This window comes from Sceloporus undulatus, chromosome 8 (genome assembly GCF_019175285.1).
Source record: "Sceloporus undulatus isolate JIND9_A2432 ecotype Alabama chromosome 8, SceUnd_v1.1, whole genome shotgun sequence".
In the NCBI taxonomy this organism is placed as follows: domain Eukaryota; kingdom Metazoa; phylum Chordata; class Lepidosauria; order Squamata; family Phrynosomatidae; genus Sceloporus; species Sceloporus undulatus.
Window position 1 is genome coordinate 31,988,775 of NC_056529.1, and position 19,901 is coordinate 32,008,675.

The following is a 19,901-nucleotide window of genomic DNA, read 5'->3' on the forward strand; positions in this document are numbered from 1 at the left end:
GGCCAAACTAACTGGGGCTTCTGGTAGCGGAAGACCAAAACAGGGCTATCATTACCTCTTATCACCTCTGAACCATCTCTTCCCCAGGCTAAACATCCCCAGCTCCCTAAGCCTCTCCTCATAGGGCTTCATGGTTTCCAGACCCTTCACCATTTTAGTCACCCTCCTTTGGACACATGGCTCCAGTTTTACAATGCCCTTTTTGAATTATGGAGCCCAGAACTGGACACAGTATTATTCCAGGTGGGGCCTGACCAAAGCAGAATAGAGGGGCACTATTACTTCCCTTGATCTAGACACTATACTTCTATTGATGCAGCCTAGAATTGCATTGGCCTTGTTAGCTGCCGCATCGGACTGTGGATTCATGTTCAACTTATGGTCTACTTGGACTCCTAGATCCCTTTCACATGTACTGTATAAGGCTCCTTAAGCCAAGTGTCTGCCATCCAATATCTGTGCATTTCGTTTTTCCATCCTAAGTGCAGTGCCTTATATTTCTCTGTTCTGAATTTCATTTTGTTAGCTTTGGCCCAGCTTTCTAGTCTATTCAGGTCTTCTTGAATTTTGATCCTTTCCTCTGGGGTATTAGCTACTCCCCCTCATTTGGTGTCATCTGCAAATTTGATAAGCATGCCCTCTATTCCTTCATCCAATTCACTGATAAAGATGCTGAATAGCACATATAGAAGTAACGTAAAATGCTTGTAGACAAACGATAGTACGTGGGCAATAGACATAAGTCGCAAGAGGTGTTGTGATATAAATAAAGTCAATCAGCAAGAACAATGTATTTTAAATTGCTACATCAAATCAGAAGATGGCAATAAATAGATCGATTTAGAAGAGTTCATATAGGAACAAGGAGAAGTAATGAAGAAGGAGAAAATTCTATATTTTTGTCCTGATATATATAATCAATATTCCTGAATGTTAGTTCGCGAAGAAAAGCCAGAGAGACAATCTAGATTAATATTTTACTTACCTATAGGTTTCATGTTACGTATATGAGATGTATACATCCATTCTCACCCATTCCTTCACTTTCTCTCTCCTCTTCTTACTTTCACACTTACTCAAACCTTCCTCCACTTACTCAAGCCTTCCATCACTTACTCAAACCTTCCTCCAGTTACTTAACCATCCATCTATTCTTACTTAAATTACTCATCATTATCACTCTTCCATACCTTTCTAGTAGATATATTCTATCATGCATATCCCAACTTCCTTCCTTGTCTCCCCTGGGATTTCCTTTGCTATTTTAGGACTATAAGAGATATTAAATGGCGTCAACTAAATGAATAAGTGGTCTGGAAATAAAATTCCAGATAAAAATAAGGCAGAAGGAAAGTTGGTCCAGTTGGAACAAAAAGCAGATAGGAAATCATGTAGACATTTCCCTTAACATTTTCCCTCCTTTCTCAGAATATCAGGAGCTGGTGCAGAAAAAATGTCGAATATATATATATAGAGAGAGAGAGTAAACTATGATGGTGGTTCAATAATAATAATATCTAGTCATTTGGTATTTTTAAATTTTTAATATATATTTTTATAAACAGATCACGTGGTAAAATAGCACAAGAAACACTTACCAAATATAAGGTTATATCTTCAGAATATACAGGAGAAGGAGGCTTGTATGTACAGTAAGAAAATGATTTTCAGGATTTAACTTTATTTTATTCTTCCCCACTCCCCCCCTTTTCCCCCTTTTATATTCATTTGAAACATCACAGCTTCAATGTTTTTAAAACTAATACTTTGGACCGGTGGACGCTTTTTTAAACCAGGGGTGCTACGGGACAGAAAGAAACAACCCACCGGAGATGTCTCCCGTGCAAAGCCTCGCGAAATCACTGCGCAATTCACATTTGCGTGGCTCTCACGAAAGATGCTCCGGATGGATTGTGGTCAAAATTTGGACCAAGATGTTACATTGGTGGAACTCTTGCAGAAAATGGAGTCAGCCCTATTAACCAGATCCCAGAATATGAGTAATTTAGGATATTGCTATTGTGTTAGTCCTGATTTCTTAGTATTGAATTGCTGTCTCTAAAAGACGTCTTTAGCTGAGAGTAGCAGGAAAAAAATGCTTTTGTCTAAGTTTATCACACTGGGGATAACTTCGGCATTAAAGAGAGATTAAAACGCATTTAAAGCATCCCGCAAATAAAGCAAAAATAGCGAGTGATTATCGCACACAGTGGCGCAAATAAAGTGATATCGGGAATGCATTGTTCCTGAAATCCCTAAAGCAAAAAGATGTGCGTTAATGCTTCTTTATGGTCACTTTTGTGTAATTTTGCCATATTTCTGGGATATTCACAGGATAAACTCCGATCTCCTTTGTGAGGAAACCGATGCCAGTTAAGAGACTGTATTATGCTATTTCAGCAAAGAATAACAGGTTGGAATATTTCTCTCTGTGAATGTATTGTGTTCTGCTTTCTGCCTTTTCCGTACCTTTCTGGGTTAATATGTCTGGTGTGTGTTAGAAGATATGTGTTGAATCTGGATATAGTGGCTAGCATTACCTTATTCTGTGATATTTGTAATGTATAGAACCTGAGATCGGTTGCGTTCTAAACATAATGATTAGGATTATTAACCCGATTTATAAAAAGGGTTAAGAATCTGTCCTTTCTTTGCTAAGACCAATCTGAGTTATAATACTCCGGTGTTAGCCATCCTTTGATTTGCAAACCAAATAAAACCTTGTTCCTGTTTTAATCCTCTGACTCTTCTCCAAACATTTATTTTATTGGACAAGAGGAAATAATGACCTTTTTTCTAGGCTGCAACCATCTCAGAAAATGGCCAACTCTATACCCCAGTCTTCAGCACATTTCTCTTCTTTGACTCAGTTCTTTCCCATCTGATTCCTCCCTCTTTCTATTGTCTCTTTCAGACCATTTGCCTCGATCCTGTTTACGTGGCGTGATTCAATGGAGATAGAAAGCTCCCATCCTTGAAGATGCAGTCGAGAATTTGGGAGCGTCTGGTCCAGAACACACTGCAGATATAATCCAGTTTGAGACTGCTTGAACTGCCCTGGCTCAATCCAAAATAATGCCCCAATGGATTCTGCTTCATGGTAATTAATGTCTGAATAGAGGGTACCATTTTGATATTTTCCCTCAGATGTAAACTACTAGAAAGCATAAGATCTTTCTCCCTGGAAGCTCCCACTTTGCCTCTGAATTCGGCTATTTTACTATTTAAGAAATAATACACTGCACGTGTGTCCTTTGCATTTTAAGCACTTCTTGAAGGTCGCTCCTTAAACCGCTGCGGCAATGAAGGCCGTAACAAACGTGGCATTAAAACAATGTCACCGCAGAGAGACTAATAATGCCTTTAATAGGCTTGATGCAATATTAACTAGAGGGATTGCATCTCTCTGGAAAATGGTGTGAGGGCCAGAGTTATTTCTTTGTTCTGTTTGACTTTCAGATCTGTTAGTCCAGTGACTTTGGGCAGAGTCCCTTCCCTAACTGCTTCCCTAACAGTATGTAGAGAGATCTTATAGCACTTTTGAGACTTGCTCAAAGAAAGCCGTTGGCAGCATGAGCTTTCCTAGACTTCAGTCTGCTTCCTCAGATGCATTTGGACATCTGAAGATCTGATGAATCTGAAGACATCTGATGACATGAGTCTACATAAGCATATTTTTAAATACTGGGTAGATAGGCAGTGGTCAACCTCTCTGAACAAACCTTGTCAAGAAATGCCCACGATTGCTTTGCCTTAGGATCCCCCTGAAGTCAGAAAGAACTTGAAGGCACACCACACGAACAATAAAATGTCTTGGAAATTATATTAGCAATGATACAGCTATGAAAATTAAACAGGAAACAACTGGGAGAGAATTGATGGTCAGGAAGAATGCGATAAAGCTCTCGAAGCGCATGAACAACCTGAAGGCTTAGAGTGTTCTAAGCACCGCATACGTTTATCTCACTGCGTTATTAGTAGTAGTATCCCCGTAGTAGAGATGTGGTTTGAGGGTGAGAGGGAGTAACCTGCCTGAGACCATTGAGTGAGTCCATGGCAAATGGAGATGTGAATCAAGGACTTCTTGACCCAAATCTTAGCTATTTGTACTACACTCATTGCCCCTTTTCCTTACCCTTCATCAATGCTACCAATGATGACAGTATATTATTTCAGCTATCTGTGGTCATTTGCAAATGTAAAAATTTAGGAAATCTACTCTTTATTTTCTTATTTGGAATGTGACCTCTGTCCCCTTGCAACCCATATCCATGTTTGACTCCAGCAAGAGAAGGCAATTTCTGTAAAGATCTGGTCCAAGCATCGATTTTGACAGCACCCCAATCTTTTACAAGGAAAAAAAGAAAAAGAAATATTAAAACTTGGAGAAATGACTTCCTTGACTACAGCTCCCAGAATCCCATAGCCATTTGTGGTTGCTGATGGTGCTGGCAGGGGATTCTGGGAGTTCTAGTTAAAAAAAGAAAAAGCGACATCTCCAAGCTCCAGCGGGGAAAAATGCACCCTTTCTGAAGGCACTCTCTGCTCAATGGCTTCTTCTTCTTCTGCACCCCACCTCAAACCTTCTTGCCTCTCCCTCGTGATAGTCTCAAAGGTGGCCTATGGGAAACTCTGAACACTGCGCCGGAGGATCCTGCAGCGCTTCTGAGACTAAATGAAAGAAAGAAGTTGGTTGCATACACTTTTTGTAGACTTGATGCATGTACTCAAGTTTACGAAACAGCAAGCAACAAGCTTCTTTCTTTCAGTTCGTCTCAAAGGTGCTACAAGATCCCTTTGCAGACTGGTTTTTGTGTACACTGATCTATTGAAAGCAAAGGTGTCCCTATCTCAGCCAGCCATGTGACAATTTGGGATTTTGGAATATTTCAGACTTTGGAGTTCTGCATAAGGGAGACTCAACTCATCATCGTCATCAATCTCGGCAATGTGCAGAGTTTTCCAGAGATCTAACCTTTGAGAAAACTGAAGCGAATGAATACTATGTCCAAATACATTTCCCTTTGGGAATCACTGAATCCAATCCTCTCTCCCATCAAGCTTCGGGAGAGTTCAAGGAGGGACTTTAAATCATGGAACCCAATCTGTGACCCCCGACAGGCAAGACCTCCCTCCCTCCCGCCCCCCCCGAAACCCACCCCGATTCCCACACTTACCCAACCCTAACAATCATGCAGTTCTGCAGGATAGGCAAGGCAGGCGGAAAGAGCAGGAGGTTGTCAAATGTCATCCTAAAAAAATAGGCCGCTTAAAGCTTTACAAAGATGTTATGGCAACAAAATCTTTGCACTCAAGTACTAATGTAAAAAAAGTGGTTGTCAAAGCAAGTTTTGTCCGTGAGTCCCGTACAAATGAAGAAGCTGGCGTCCAGGCACATCCTTGAGAAAACGATGGGTATGGGATGTGTTTGGTCGGTCGCCGTGTGCCGTGGGAACTCCGATAGTCCAGGGCAGGTTGCGCGATTGCTCTTGTCCTGCTAGGTGATGGAGAAGCTTAGTAGTAGGCCTCTGTGCGGCGGTCGAGCCGAGCCAGTTCATTTTGCCCAAGGAATAGGGTTTGTTTGTTTTTTGGAGGATGGTTGGCTGGGATGGATGGTCCTGTTCGCAAAAGATTCACAAACAAGTTCAGTCTTCCCCCTAGCGCATCATGCAGAATGATCCACGCCGGTTCCTCCCTCCCCTTCTCCGGCTCTTTGGATCCTAACATCAAGTTGGGATTTTTTACAATATCTCCTTGTTCATAACTGCATGAGCATGGGTCCTACCAGGTTTCTGATGTGGGCTTTTACAGAAAGGCATTTTCAAACACCTGTGGCTACCGTTATGGCCTACGCACATCTCAACAGTAACCTGTGGGTCTCTAGTGACAGCCGATTTGGAGAAATGGGGTGGAGATGGTGAAAAGTGTGATAGGATGTACCTGCCCCTTTTGTGGAATAAGCTCACCATAGAAGATAGAAAGCTGCCCAACAGACCATTGGTTCATCTCATGGGAAAGGGACTTCTTTGGATTACAGCTCCCAGACCATTGGATATGATGGCTGGGGTGTTTGGGAAGTGTTATAGATGGAAAAAAGAGTAACTTTCTAAGCTCTGGTCCATGCCTCACCTTCATTGGCGGCAGCTCTCTGCCGTTTTGAAGCAGAGGTCTTTCCTAGACCAACGTGAAGGTGCCAAGAATGGGTTCAAGGATCAACACATGACATTTTGGGGCAGCCGCAATTTTGGCAGAGCGTGTCAGTGTATTGGCACCCACTCTTGGCTTCCAATCCGTATTTTAAATCTATCTCAATGTCCTGGGACGATGCTATATAGGGGACGTTATAAGGGATTTATAAACGCCAGCTGTAAAGTGCTACTTATCAACATGGCAGGGATATATAGCAGATGGCCTTGTCTCTCAGGGTCCCTCGGACCTGGAGCTGGCCCTTTACACACTACTTTTTGCATGCAAAGCCAGTGACCTAACCCTCATCCACAGCACTCCTTGCTGCAAACATGGTGAGGAGGGTGCCTAACGTCATTCAGAACCAGAACCTGGCAAGTTACTTTTCAAAAATAATTCAATGCTGTTACAATTCACAGTGACTTCAGACTAGATAGTTAAAAAGAATTTTAAAAAATTCATTATTCAAAAGTAACTAAGTTATTCCTTTTTGATACTTTAAAAAAAATTCTGCAAGCCACTGGCCTGTTGTAGAAAACACACCCAAGCAATGATCTATTCCTTCCAGTTGGAACTTTAAAAGTAACTGAAGAACAGGCATATTCAAACAGCAGTAAGGTTACTCGCAATTGTAGTTTAACTGGGTTATGCCTTGGTTGCTGCACAAAGGAATTAATTACTTCTTTGTAATGCATTCATTCCTAATTGTGGCCAGATCCATCTAGCTCAGTGTAAACTACTTTAGCAACTCTTCTTGGTCAGGAATCTTTCTCAGCGTGTCTGAAATTCCTGTAATGGCTGCCTAAAAATTGTTTTCATGAACATAAGATGATGATGATGATGATGATGATGATGATGATGATGATTGTGATGATGATTGTGATAAGTGAAAAGAAAACAACCTATGGCTTTCGGGGGGGGGAGAGAAAACATGGAAGATAGGTTTAATTTGTGACTGCTAGCCACATACTAGCCTCACATATACTGATAGTATGCCTCTTACCAAACAACAGTTCCCAGAAGTCTTAAGCCATAATAATATTGAAGCAATATGGGAGGCAGGTAATTATGTATTTTAGACAGAGTCTAGTTCTTGATTTATTATGCTTTTCTGTAACTGTAAGTCACTTTGGCTCCTTTCCTCAACAGACAGAAATATGTTTAATTTCGGACTGATATATGCGAGGTCAAACCTGTCCTTGAGCACTTGGAGACTGGTATGCATATAGAGCATCTGCAGGTATGCGCGTTTTTTTCCTTTGTTAACCGAAGCAAATGCAATTCTTAATGCCATCATATTACTATAGAAGAGTATGTATTATAAGAACCCCACTTGGAGTTTATTTGGTTTCTTTTTTAAATATACACTACACTTGCCCCTCCGTTTTCTGCACTAGAGAATCTGTTGGACACCTAGATTCATATTTACTATATCTATGGGTTGGCTCTTTGTGTGGTTGTGTATAGAGGAGACCCACTGAAACCACTACAAATGAGTAAGATTTAAGCAATGAAATCAATGGGTCTATCCTGAGCACGATTAAGCCTTGTTTATTACCTGAATTTAGAATGTATTCAGAAATACATTCAGAATCTAAAATGACTTTTAAAAGGTTTTAAAGAGACAACCAGTTGTTTAAATTGAGAGAACCTGCCTCAATCCGTTGGGAGAGACGGGATATAAATAATTTTATTATTACTTATTATAATTTCTTGTTAGAAAAATCATTCAAGAATCCTCCATAGACTTCCAATCCAAGTAAGGGGAGCTACAGCGGTTTAAAATTATCTCGGATTGAAATTATGGAAGCATCCAAAAAGCAGTGTGTGTACAAGTTTTGATGCCATCTGTCTATACCACATTGCTTTCTACATGATGTACATATGATTCAATTGTACAGTTGTATCCGCATTCCCAGACTGTCCCAATTTTACTTTCCCCACTTGTCCTCAGCTTACTTCCGTAGGGGCAGTCTGAATTCAAAGTGGAAAAAGTAGTTTGTACTTAAAACTGAGTAGTTTTAACTCAGCTGGAGAGAGAGGACAGGAGGAATAGGATATTACTCTTCCTAGGAGGTTCAGGTAAAAGCAAACTGCTGCAGCATCTCCTCACTTGTGTGCTTCTTCACTGATAACTTTTGCAATCTTGACCACACTTGTTTGTTCCTTAGTAAAGATTTTCATCTGGGAAATGTTGGATGTATGCACTCCTGGTCTAGTGATGGATTATGCTAAGAAGTATTATGGAACCTAACATGGGAATACTCATTTAAATAGTCCCCCATAATGACCAGGGGATTAAAACTCCCAGGATCTTTCATCCTCCGACTGGCCTTCAAGCTATTGAATCTCAAAAACTGAAGCCCTGGAGGAAGCATTTCCAAAGTTTGATGAATGACTTAGCCAGAATTCCAATACTAAACAGCAACTCTTTCAATCGCTGGTTGAATTATTTCACCTCCAGCAAACAAAGGTTGATTTAGTGTACATACCATTCCCTAAAGAGATTAGATGAGAGGTATCTTTTGTTTTTCTCGTAATACTGGAACCCAATGGGGGTCTTCTGCTGAAGCTGAAAGGTGTGAGATTTAGGAGAGGTAAAAAGAGGTACACCTTGCACCTCACATAAGTAAACTGTGGAATTCATGACCCCAGGAATTAGTGATCCTTGCTTTACAAAAAGGTAAGTCCTTTGAGGATGAGGGCTATCAGTGGCTACTAGTCCCGATGGATATATATTTCCTTAAATTTCAGAGGAAGAATGTCTCTGAACTCCAGTTTCTAGAGAACATGAGCTGCTGTTGCATTTATGTCCAGCATCTGGGTTTCCTATAGACAAGGGTTGTCCTTTTGTGGAAAGACTGCTGGCCTGATCCAGAATGGATCGTCTTACGCTCTATATCATTTTGGAAAGAAAATTACTTTTTAAATATATGCATTAAAATGGTTTCATAGTATTTTTATATATATATATATTTCATAGGTAAATAAGACCATAGTTTGGAGTATTGTCGAAGCAGGGAGCAGGGACTGAAGTGATGGGGTGGATGCTATTCTTCTTTACTAAAAATAATATCAATGTAAATGTATTACCAGTGTTGAAGCTTGGCTTATATCAAGCCCTGGACAGAGAGCGGTAGCGGCGGTGTTGGGAAGACTCAAAAGAGAGAAGGTGGACAGTGCCTGTGGTCTCATTTTGCTGGTGTTGGGGATGATGGCTTAACTGCTGGAAGAGCTAAGGCAGCCTCCCCCAACTTGGTCTCCTCCAGATGTGTTGGACAAGAGCTCCAGTAATCCCCAGCCATCATACCTGGAGGACAGGAATTGTAGTCCCAACACAGTGACCATACTGGGGAATGGTGAGCTACAGGGACTTGCTGTACAATGTCAGGGCAGGTTAAACACTGCTGAGTCCCCTTCCCAAACTGTAACAAAAAATGAGAAGGCCACCAAAACACCCATGAAGTGGAAACCTGCACAGTGTTAAAGAGTAAAACATCTGGGGCTGGATCAAACCAATAGGTGGTTCAGGCAGTTGTTTTGGGCACTGGGGTTCCATGAGCACCTGGCGAACCCACTAGAAGGAAACACGGCCCTCCTTTTGCAGGACTTTGGGACAATGTGGCCTGAGGTCTGGTGACAACCGCAACCCCCCTTTCCCATGCTTCATACCAGTGGATGTAATAATATGGCATTAATTTCCCTATGTTGTAAATGCGCCTCCCTGTACTTGTTCCACTTGTACAAAGCAAGGAAATGGGATGAGAACCACCTGGGAGATCCTTGGAGAGGAAAGGCAGCTACCATTGCCCCTGCCAAGTTCAACAAGATGCCAGGAAGGCACCAAAATATATTTGGCCCTGAAAACTCTCTTCTGATCCCCCTCCCATCTTATACAAGTCAGCATGACACAGCTCATGGTTGTCATTGTTTTCCATACATTCTAAGCATATTGACTTAGATGTAAGGGCCCTGCATTCAATCGGACTTACTCCTGGGGAAGTCTATTTGCACAGGGCAGCAAACAGGCAGTGACATTTCTACCACTCGAGGAGAGAAGGCACCCAGTGCTCAGGCATATTCTTTGAAAGAAGAAAGGCGGGCGGGTTTAATGCCACATGGGTGGACACCCTCCCACGCCTGGTGAGAGGACTTCTTCCTTTATCTTTTAAAGCAGCCAAGAGGCCCCAAATGCACAGGCACTAAAGCGAGGTGTGACAGCGGGCAAGCACTGCTCATCCAAAGCATGCAAGCAGCTGCTCAAGATGCCCTGTTTTCCTGACGCCACCTCGATACAGCTCAATGGGCTGTGCCCATCCAGGTCCTGTCCATCTCCATGTTAGCTAGTGGATGGAGGCGGAAAATGATCGCCTAGGTGCCGAGCTGTATTGGAGTTGACCATCTCCTTTGCAACAATAGGGACTTGTAGAAGCAACTCGGCGCATGCGACATGGAGCGAGCCAAGTATAATCAAAGAACTGCTCCATATCCTTGGCCCAATAGAGGATGAGAGGAGAATATACACCACAGAGCCCCTTGCTGGTGGTAGGGTTGAGGAAAGAGAGGGCAGGTTATGACTGGTCTGTAATCAGCTAGAGAAAAGGAAGTGTAAGGAAGAAGATGCCTCTATCTCCACTGGGCAGGAGCAGGACGCCATCAGCTAAAATCCCATGTCTTGATCAATGGAAATATGGATGGAATACAATGCCACATCAGTATTACAGTGGGACAGACAAAGCCAAGCTGGGGTTGAAACTGCCACCCGGATCCCTGCCCAGCCGAAGCAGGACCCAGAGTCTACCTTACAACAAGACAGAAGCAAGCTAGCATGCAAAGGCTGCCGGTTTTGTTCTGAAGAGAGGAGAAAAGGGGAGAAGAAAAAAACCTTATTTGTTAGCAAAAGAAGGAATTAAAAATTAAAAACGAAATTTAAAAAAAATGGAAACAAAAGAAGGCAGACACTGTCTGCCGGGTATCACCGCACGACCGTAAAGGTCAGCCAGGATTGTTCAGGTGAGTTTGTTAAACCTGTGTTTTCCTGGGAAAGTTTTCTCCTTGGTCTGTTCTTCCGATGAATGCAAACGCCAGCTGGCAATCCGCTTCACTTTCAGGATCCCAAACTCCCAAGCGTCTCCAAGACAAGCTTCAAGGATTTCTTTCGCAGCATCCACCAATTTCCTTGTGCATTCTTTTTTGCGCCACTGTTTCCCTTTAGGAACACTTTGCCGCAGCGTCAGTTTCCTGGAATCCAGAATCAAAGCCCATCCGCATCCAGAGGTGCTCCATCCATCCTTCATCCCATGCATCTCCTTTCTCAGGAGGGCTCTCCTCGTTTCTCCATTAGCTTTCCACCTCAAACATGAACAACGGCGACCATTTCCACAGCAGGCTCAACCGTACAGGATCCGTACCTGGGAAAACCTTCAAGAGGACTTGCCCCTTAATCTTGCCTCACAACCCACCCTGGTTAGGGTTGGGGAACAGGCGAACTTCTATCCACCATGACATGAAACGTCTGGGCGAAAACCGCATTGATCCAGCACTGGGTGGCAATGGCATGCCCACCAACTCACCAATCTGCCATTGCAGTTTCTTGTTCGTTTGTCTATACCTCTTTCATTTGTTCTTATTTTTTTGTGTTTTTAGCATCGTCATTTTTTTGTTTCTTTCCAAAAATTAAGACTTCAGGACAGATCACTACAAGGAAGACGGGAGATGACAGAGGCATAGGGATTTACAAACTTGAGGAGGGAATTCATCCACGTTGCCGTGGCCATGTCCTTGCAGGACATGGACATACCCACCAAGTGCGTTGTCATCATCTAGTTCTTTGTTCATTGTTCATCGCACTTTGCATTGTTTTCTCTGTGAATGCGTGTGTGGGTTCAGTCATAGCCTCTCTCCCGGAAAAGAAAAGCTATATAGTATATATATATTTATATTTATATATATATATTTATATATATATATTTATATATATATTAAATGAATAAATAAAACCATGACTCTGATTGGTTGGTCAGTGCTGGGTTGGGATTGGAGGACTTGGCTCCAGACGTTGGTCAAATTCTTCCAGGGAGCTGCTTACTCGATCACCATGCAACGGGGCAGGTGCTGGGAGAAATACTTGAAAAGCTCTGGAGTGGCCCCAGGGCAGTTAGTCAACTCCAGCTCTTCTAGGTCTTGAAGCTGGACAAGGCCTGAAAGTCCAGTGGTGGTCAGCAGAGGACAGCCTGGAAAAGCAAAAGCAAAAAGTACCCAGTGAGTGAGAAGCCACCTCTCATACAGTTGCCTAAAATCTTAGACATCACTACAGGCATCACTTAGACATCCTTATCCGGAATCCTGAACTCTGAAATATTCCCAAAAGCAAAACTTTGTTCATAGCGTGTAGGGAACTCTTGTAGCACCTTTGAGACTGAGAACTTTATTGCACCCAATTTTGTCTCCGTTACGGGTACGGAAAGTGGACGCTCGTGTGCGTGCGCGACCTGTCAAAAACGAATTTTACCACACGCCAAAGCATCCTCCACAAGGCCCCGTTCCGTCCCCCGGCACCAAGCTGTCCCACTTCAGTGCTGACAGGAGCCATTTTGCTCGGTTGGAAGGCTTCCGACCAGAACATTTCACACACCTCAGCAGTGAAGCAGGATGGCTTGGTGCCGGGGGACGGAATGGGGCCTTTTGGAGGATGCTTTGGCGTGCTGTAAAATCCATTTTTGACAGGTTGTGCACGCACATGATCATCCACTTTCCATACCTGTAACGGAGACAAAATCGGGTGCGATAAAGTTCTAAGTAAAGAAAGAAGTTGGCAGCATGAGTGTTCGTAGACAAGCTGTTTGCGGCTCCTTTTTCACTTTCTGTAGGCTGGACTGGGGCCTCAGCGTGCGGTTGCCAAGGCCTTGATCCGGCCAGTACAGGGGCGCCTGTGTGCTACCCATCTGTACAACCCTTTATTAAAGAAAGAAGTTGGCAGCATGAGCGTTTGTAGATGCTTCTACTTCCTCAGATACATTAAATGCATCTGAGGATGTAGACTTAAGTCTCCAAAAGCCCATGCTGCCAACTCCTTTCTTTACTTAGGACCTAATCACAATAGATTAATCCCGGGCAGAAACAGAATTTAAAAGTGAGAAAAAAACCCTGCAAATATGGGATGTTTTTCAGACAACGTTTCTTCCAAATAATAACGTGAAAATAAATTGAACAGAAAGTCGACAAAAATGACACCTTTTTACTTTCGGGAAAAGGTTTCCCATGTTTCGTTCTCACCTGCAAGAGAGAGGAGGCGTAAACTTCTCATTCCCAGCAAATGCTTCAGGCCAAAATCTTGAACCTGTAAAGATCAGAGAAGGCAGCACTGTGAGCAAAAATGAATGGCTCATAAATGGATGGATGGATTCTAGGATTTGTAGTCATAAGCAATATTTTAGCCTTCTTTGGAATCACAACAAATGACAAATCCCAGAATTCCGTAGGATGGAGCCATGGCAGTTAATGTAGTGTTAAATGGCCTTATTTCTGTAGTGGAGATGCAGCCTTGCCTTTTTTGCCTTTTTTATTGCTAACAGAGCAAACACCCAAAGAATGAGCCAATTCTTTCTCCATCGCCTACCTGGCAGCACCAGCGGAGATATAAGTTCCTAAGGGATGACATAGTGGACAGGTAACTGAGTCCGGTGTCCGTGATCCGTACACACCTGCAAGAACGGTGGAGAAATCACAGTGGTCAGCAGAAAATATTCAACTGTGGATGGGAGAAGAAAGAGGGAATTTTCCAGTCAGGGTAGACAGTGGCAGAGCTAGTATATTTGATACCCGGTGCGGATCATTTTTCAATACAGTAGGCCCTTGTTATCCACTGGAGTTTGGTTCCAGGACTCCCCCCCCCCCAATGGATGCCAAAATCCACGGATGCTCAAGTCTCGTCAAACATAATGGCATAGTAAAATGGTGTCTCTTGTATAAAATAGCAAAATCAAGGTTCGTTTTTTTGGAATTTAATATCGTTTTGGAATAACCATGGATGGTTCTGAGGCAGACAAAGGAAGAAAAGACCATAGCAAGACGAAGGTTGTGGGTAAAAAAGCCAAAGCTGAAAAGGCCAAACGGAAGATGTGGATTGTGCTATTAGCTTGTCCTTTCCTGCGTATGCAAATATAGTCCTTGCTTAACTAGACAGCAATATGAAAACAGCATGTGTATGAGAACTTTGTGAGATAGGTCAAAAGAAAATGTGTAATAATAATAATACATTTTTGTGGGTTTTTTGGGCTATGTGGCCATGTTCTAGAAGAGTTTATTCCTGACGTTTCGCCAGCATCTGTGGCTGGCATCTTCAGAATAAACTCTTCTAGAACATGGCAACATAGCCCAAAAAACCCGCACAAAAAACTATGGATGCTGGCCATGAAAGCCTTTAACTTCACATTATAATAATAATAATAGTAATAATAATAAATTTATTTATACCCTGCCTCTCCAATGAGATCGAGGCGCCTTATAACAATATTAAAAAGTTTAAAATACAATAAGATACAAGGTCATAACAGGTCAGAATGTACTTATGCACTAACATGCTGTGTAAAGAGAGGAGGAAGAGGGAAGCCCAAAGAAAGGGACGGTGGGTAGCCACAGTACACACCTGTAGTGCTTTGACACCATTTTAACTGTGTCCTATGGAATCCTGGGATTTTGTTTGGTGAACTATTTAGAAATATGTGAAGTCGAAGGATTTGATGGCCAGCATCCATAGTTTTTTTGTGGGTTTTGTGTGTGCATGGCAGAGACAGAAAGAGAAAAAGTGAGTGAGAGAGGGAAGATGGTGGCACAAAGAGAGAGAGAGAGGAGTGTCAAAATGAGAGAGCATGTCCCAGAACTGTGTGTCTGCACCATCACCACCACAAGATACCTGTTTATCACACTGGGCCTAATTTCGGCATTAAAGAGAGATTAAAACGCATTGAAAGCATCCTACAAATAAAGCAAAAATGGCAGGAGGGATTATCACACGCACTTGCGCAAATACAGTAAAGTGATATCGGAAATGCATTGTCGCTGAAATCCCAAGTAAAAAGATAGGCATTAATGCTTCTTTGTGACCACTTTAATAGCAGGTTTTGTGCAACGCTGTGTGAAATCGTTTTGTGTAATTACATGATTTTTCCAGGATATTCACAGGAGAACCATACCCTTTGCAAACAGAGTTATGACATTCAAAGATATAGCCATGTTAGTCTGTTGAATCAGTATGTAGAGAGAGATCTTGTAGCACCTTTGAGACTAACAGAAAGAACGAAGTTGGCAGCAGGAGCTTTTGTAGACTTCAATCTACTTCCTCAGATGCGTTTGGACATGTTACATGTATGCCTCTTTATCTCCAGACAGATTCCCTGCTGATGCTTTGATAAGTCACAAGGAGGCAGTGTTGGATTATCATAGTTTTACTGGCAATACTGATGATAGAGAAGAAGAGAAGGCATTTCTAGATGCCAAACTGAACTTGGGGAAAAGTTCACATGGCCAGAAGGAGGAGGATGGGCCCATCTGCATGAATATCCTTCCATACCATCCAAAATGAGGACAACAACCACAACATCTTAAACAAATGTAGGGCTATGACTAACATCATCAGTTCCCCTCTGCTTTCTTTCTCCTGTATGATTTTTAATACCTTTGCCTGATGAAGAAGCCAGTGGACTTTCGAAAGCTTGCAAGATGTATAATGTGCATTTTGGTTGGCCCAATAAAGGTATCATGTTTTTGTGGATTTTGGATGGTACCGTACTTATTTCTTCTTCTTCTCATGCAATAAGGTTCTCAACTTGCCTCTATGGCCCCTGACATAACAACACTGTCTCTGAACTTGGCATCACAGACTTTCTAGAGCAGTGGTTCTCAACCTTCCTAATGCTGCAACCCTCTAATACAGTTTTTCATATTGTGGTGACCCCCAACCATAAATTTGTGGTGTCTCGGTCCTTAAGACCATTGGAAATATGTGTTTTCCAATGGTCTTAGGGAAGAGGTTTCAACCCACAGGTTGAGAACCACTGTTCTAGAGACTGCTGGAACATTTCTCCTCTCCTTTATACCTGTTTCCTAGCATCTCAAGTTCCCACCATTGTTCCCATTTCTCCTGAAAACTATCATGGGGCTCCGTTTCCAACCTACCTATCAAGCACCAGCTCCTCCAGTTTGTGCAGGTCACAGGCGATGTACTCGAGGGCCATGTCTGTGATCCGAGGGCACCAGGAGAGGTCCAAGCTCCGGAGCTTGCGGAGGTTCTCCGCCACCAGCTCCACCCCGTCATCAGTCACTTTGGAGCAGCCGGAGAGGCTGAGCACACTCAGGTTGGGGAGGCTGTGCACCATGTTGACCACCCCGTGGTTTGTGATTTCCCAGCAGGAGTTCAGGCGGAGGGTGTGGGTGGTGTAACCCTGCTTGGCAGTGAAGTAAGCCAGGGCCGTATCCGTCACATGGTAGGCCTGAAGGTTCAGCTCAGTCAGATTGGGGAGCAGCTGAGAGATGGCCGCGATGGCGTCATCGGCCACATTGATGCAGTCACTGACGCTCAAGGAGGTGATGCGTGCATTCAGGCTCGACCAGAGGCCGGCTTCAGTGAAATCATTGCACCCGGACAGTTCCAGCCTCATGACCCCTTGCATCTGTTCCAGCATCACCTGCAAAAGGGAACACACACATTCAGTCATTTTTGTTGTTGCTGTTAACTGCCCTTGAGTCAATTTCGATGCATGGCAACCCTGTGGATGAGACATCTCCAAGATTCCCTGTCCTCCGTTGCTCTGCTTAGTTCCTGTAAATCCATACCCATGAACTCCTCAATAGCGTCCTTTATACTTTATACAATTGTCCCCCGTGAGATAAACTCCAATGGAGTTTATCAGTCATACCCAATGGAGTCATTCAATCATATCCTCCAGCATTTTCAGATGGAAACAAGGACAGATGTGGCCAAATGACATAAAGCAAAAGTCATCTGTGGCGAAGAACACACAACTGTAGCTTTGTGAGACATTGAGCCTTCTCTGTCAGGTTGCTCTGGTGCCACAATAAACTACAGTTCCTAATATTCCCTAGCACTGAACCAGGGCAGTTCAAGCGGTCTCAAACTGGATTATTTCTGCAGTGTGTTTTGGACCTCAGAGGTAGGAAAGCCAGGAGAAAGGGGATAGTGTGTTTATTTTCATTGGATGCAGCAATGACAGTTAAAGCAGTATCAAACTGCATCGATTCTGCTGTGTGGCCTCAGTCTGCTGCCCTGGTGCTGAGCGTAGATGGGCATTCACACTACACAATTACAGTGCTATGATTCCGCTTTAACAGCCACAGCTGCATCTTACAAAATCCTGATGTTTGTGGTCTAGTGAGGCACTAGAGCTCTCTGGCTGATCATTCTAAACTACAAATCCCAGGATTCCACCAGACGCAATGACAACAGTTAAAGCAGAATCATAGGACTATAACTGTGGGGTGTGAAAGTGGCCTAAGACCATAATTTTCGCTTTGGTTCAAAAGAAGAAAAGCCCTAAGAAAAGAGAGGGATGGGGTTTTGAAATTACCCATCAACAGTTATAAATATTGACAAAGCACAGGTCAACTTGTCTATAGCCTTCCACTGTCTGCTGAAATGGACAATCGATCCATTTAAATTAAACTATTTTGCCTCTGCATTTTTCAGTTAAGGTATGCAGTTTTTTCTGAAAACCACCCCTCTGTCTTGGTTCTCTTCTTCTGGTGCCGCCATACCTTATTTTTGGTCAACCCATCAGGCCCTATGCTGAGTTCAAAAGAGCTGACTTTGAGTTAACCGTGAGTAGCATCACAACCTGCGCCTGCCTTGTGTTCCCTCCAGGAGAGACAAAAAGGTATAGAAACCATCTGCATGCCCTTTGCCCCTCGCGGTCTGTTCACTTCTCAGCCACCGCCGCCGCCTTTGTCAAAGGGGTCCTTCGCTTCAGCATCTGTTTCCTTGAAGCTAAATTAAATCTTTGCAAAGACTGGATCTCAACTGCTGAGATCCAGATGGAACGGCAGGAGGAAGGCTTTGTCTCCGCTTTCCTCCCAGAGAGGAGGGAAAGACAGTGGAAGGTTGTGATCCATCGCACAATGACACAGTAGTAACCCCACTGATCTCAACAGGAGGGACTTCCACCTATACATCCGGAAGGACAGGCTTTCAAACCTGTTGCAGTGTGCAAGAGTGTGCCGACAAGAAGAAAGATCATGCATTAGGGCATACTATCTAACTGCAAGCAAGATCATGGATTAGGGCATATCCTCACTGTAAGAGTGAGGTAGAGAAGAAGAAAGATCATGCATTAGGAGTTTATCACACTGGGGCTGATTTTGGCATTAAAGAGAGGTTAAAGCACATTTAAAGCATCTCGCAACTGAAGCGGAAATGGTGAGTAATTGCACAGATGATGACCACATGCAATTGAGCACTTTGAACTCAGTTTGCAGCCCTTGAAGGAAAGAGGGAGGAAGAGACAGAAACCAGGACATTTTAAAAACAGCTGAAAAAGTGGGACAGCGGAGGATTAACTGGGATGCTTCGTACCAAACTGGGACTGCTGGAAAGTCTGGAAATATAAATAAGCACATCAGTCATGACTAAGAGAGCCAGCATGGCGTAGTGGTTTGAATGTTAGACTACGACTCTGGAGACCAGGGTTCGAATCCCAGCTCAGACACAGAAACCCGCTAGGCGCCCTTGGACAAGCCACACTCTCTCAGCTTCAAGGGAAGACAATGACAAACCTCCTCTGAACAAATCTTGCCAAGAAAACCCAATGATAGGTTCTCCTTAAGGTAGCCATAAGCCAGAAACAATTTGAAGGTGCATGACAACAAACAGCAACCAATCATGACCACATCAACCAAGTCAAGGATGGCTCTCAGCTCAGGTTGGAAGAGACCTACCTCAAGGCCCGCATCTGTGATGGTCGATCTTTTAAGGCTCATGGACTTCACTCCTTTCTTGGAGAGGGGATAGTTATCAATGAACTCGCAAATGTCCAAGTCCGAGACCCCAACGAGGCAGAAGCCATCAAAGCCCCGGATGGCAAAGCCCTGGAGGTTGACAAACTCCTTGTCTCCGCTGGGCAGAACGTTGTAGAGCTCTTTGGTGTGCAACACCGGCGTCAGGCCCACCCAGAACTTGGGTTGGTACAAGACCCTCCTCCACGCCTTACACACCTGGGCCAAGATGCACTTCTCGCAGGCCGAAAAGTACATGAACAAGCGGTTGAGGATCTTCTCGTCTACTACCAGTTGCCTTTCGGTGTAGGAACCGGAGAGGCCCTCCAAGGAGGAGAGGACTTCTCCGTTGGCCGGGGAGCCCTCGCTGGAGTTCAGCCCCACCAAGGCAGCGGTGGAAGGAGATGGCACGCCGGCCAGCGTGGCCAAGGTCAAGGGCGAGGCGAGGCTCGGGATGGGCAGTTCAGTGTGGTTGGCTAAGGCTGGACTGAGGATGGCAGGCACAGAAGAGGGCTGGCACAGGCGGTTTTTCATCGCAGGGGTCCCTTTGGTGATGCTGGCTGAGCCGAGTCCATTGGCCTGAGCAGGGAGTTTCACTAGCCCATTCCGGGGTAAACATGGGGGTTTGGTATCACCGTTGCTCTGGTTCGACATCTTCCAGGGTCACTCTGGAACAGAGGGGAGAAACGTATTAGGAGACAGGGACAGAG

The 19,901-nt window shown here is 43.7% G+C and overlaps 1 protein-coding gene and 1 long non-coding RNA gene across 4 annotated transcripts in view; one reads left to right on the forward strand and one right to left on the reverse strand.

The window, feature by feature from the left end:
• Positions 1-1,483: 1,483 nt before the first annotated feature.
• LOC121914734 lies at positions 1,484-15,890 on the forward strand. Of its 2 annotated transcripts, XR_006100571.1 has the most exons (4): positions 1,484-2,413; positions 2,915-3,100; positions 7,336-7,426; positions 15,573-15,890. It is a non-coding gene; the product is annotated as an uncharacterized LOC121914734 (long non-coding RNA). The 2 variants fall into 2 exon arrangements; XR_006100570.1 differs by having other exon boundaries at positions 1,484-3,100.
• FBXL16 (F-box and leucine rich repeat protein 16) overlaps positions 12,057-19,901 on the reverse strand; it is a 40,699-nt gene continuing 32,854 nt past the window's right edge. For both annotated transcript variants that reach the window (XM_042438384.1, XM_042438385.1), the window contains exons 2-6: positions 19,135-19,859; positions 16,363-16,871; positions 13,805-13,889; positions 13,462-13,525; positions 12,057-12,419 (exon numbers count right to left, since the gene is read on the reverse strand). In XM_042438384.1, the coding sequence (XP_042294318.1) occupies positions 12,271-12,419; positions 13,462-13,525; positions 13,805-13,889; positions 16,363-16,871; positions 19,135-19,845 (1,518 nt within the window). In that variant the 5' untranslated portion in view covers positions 19,846-19,859 and the 3' untranslated portion in view covers positions 12,057-12,270. The remainder of the gene's footprint in view (positions 12,420-13,461; positions 13,526-13,804; positions 13,890-16,362; positions 16,872-19,134; positions 19,860-19,901) is intronic.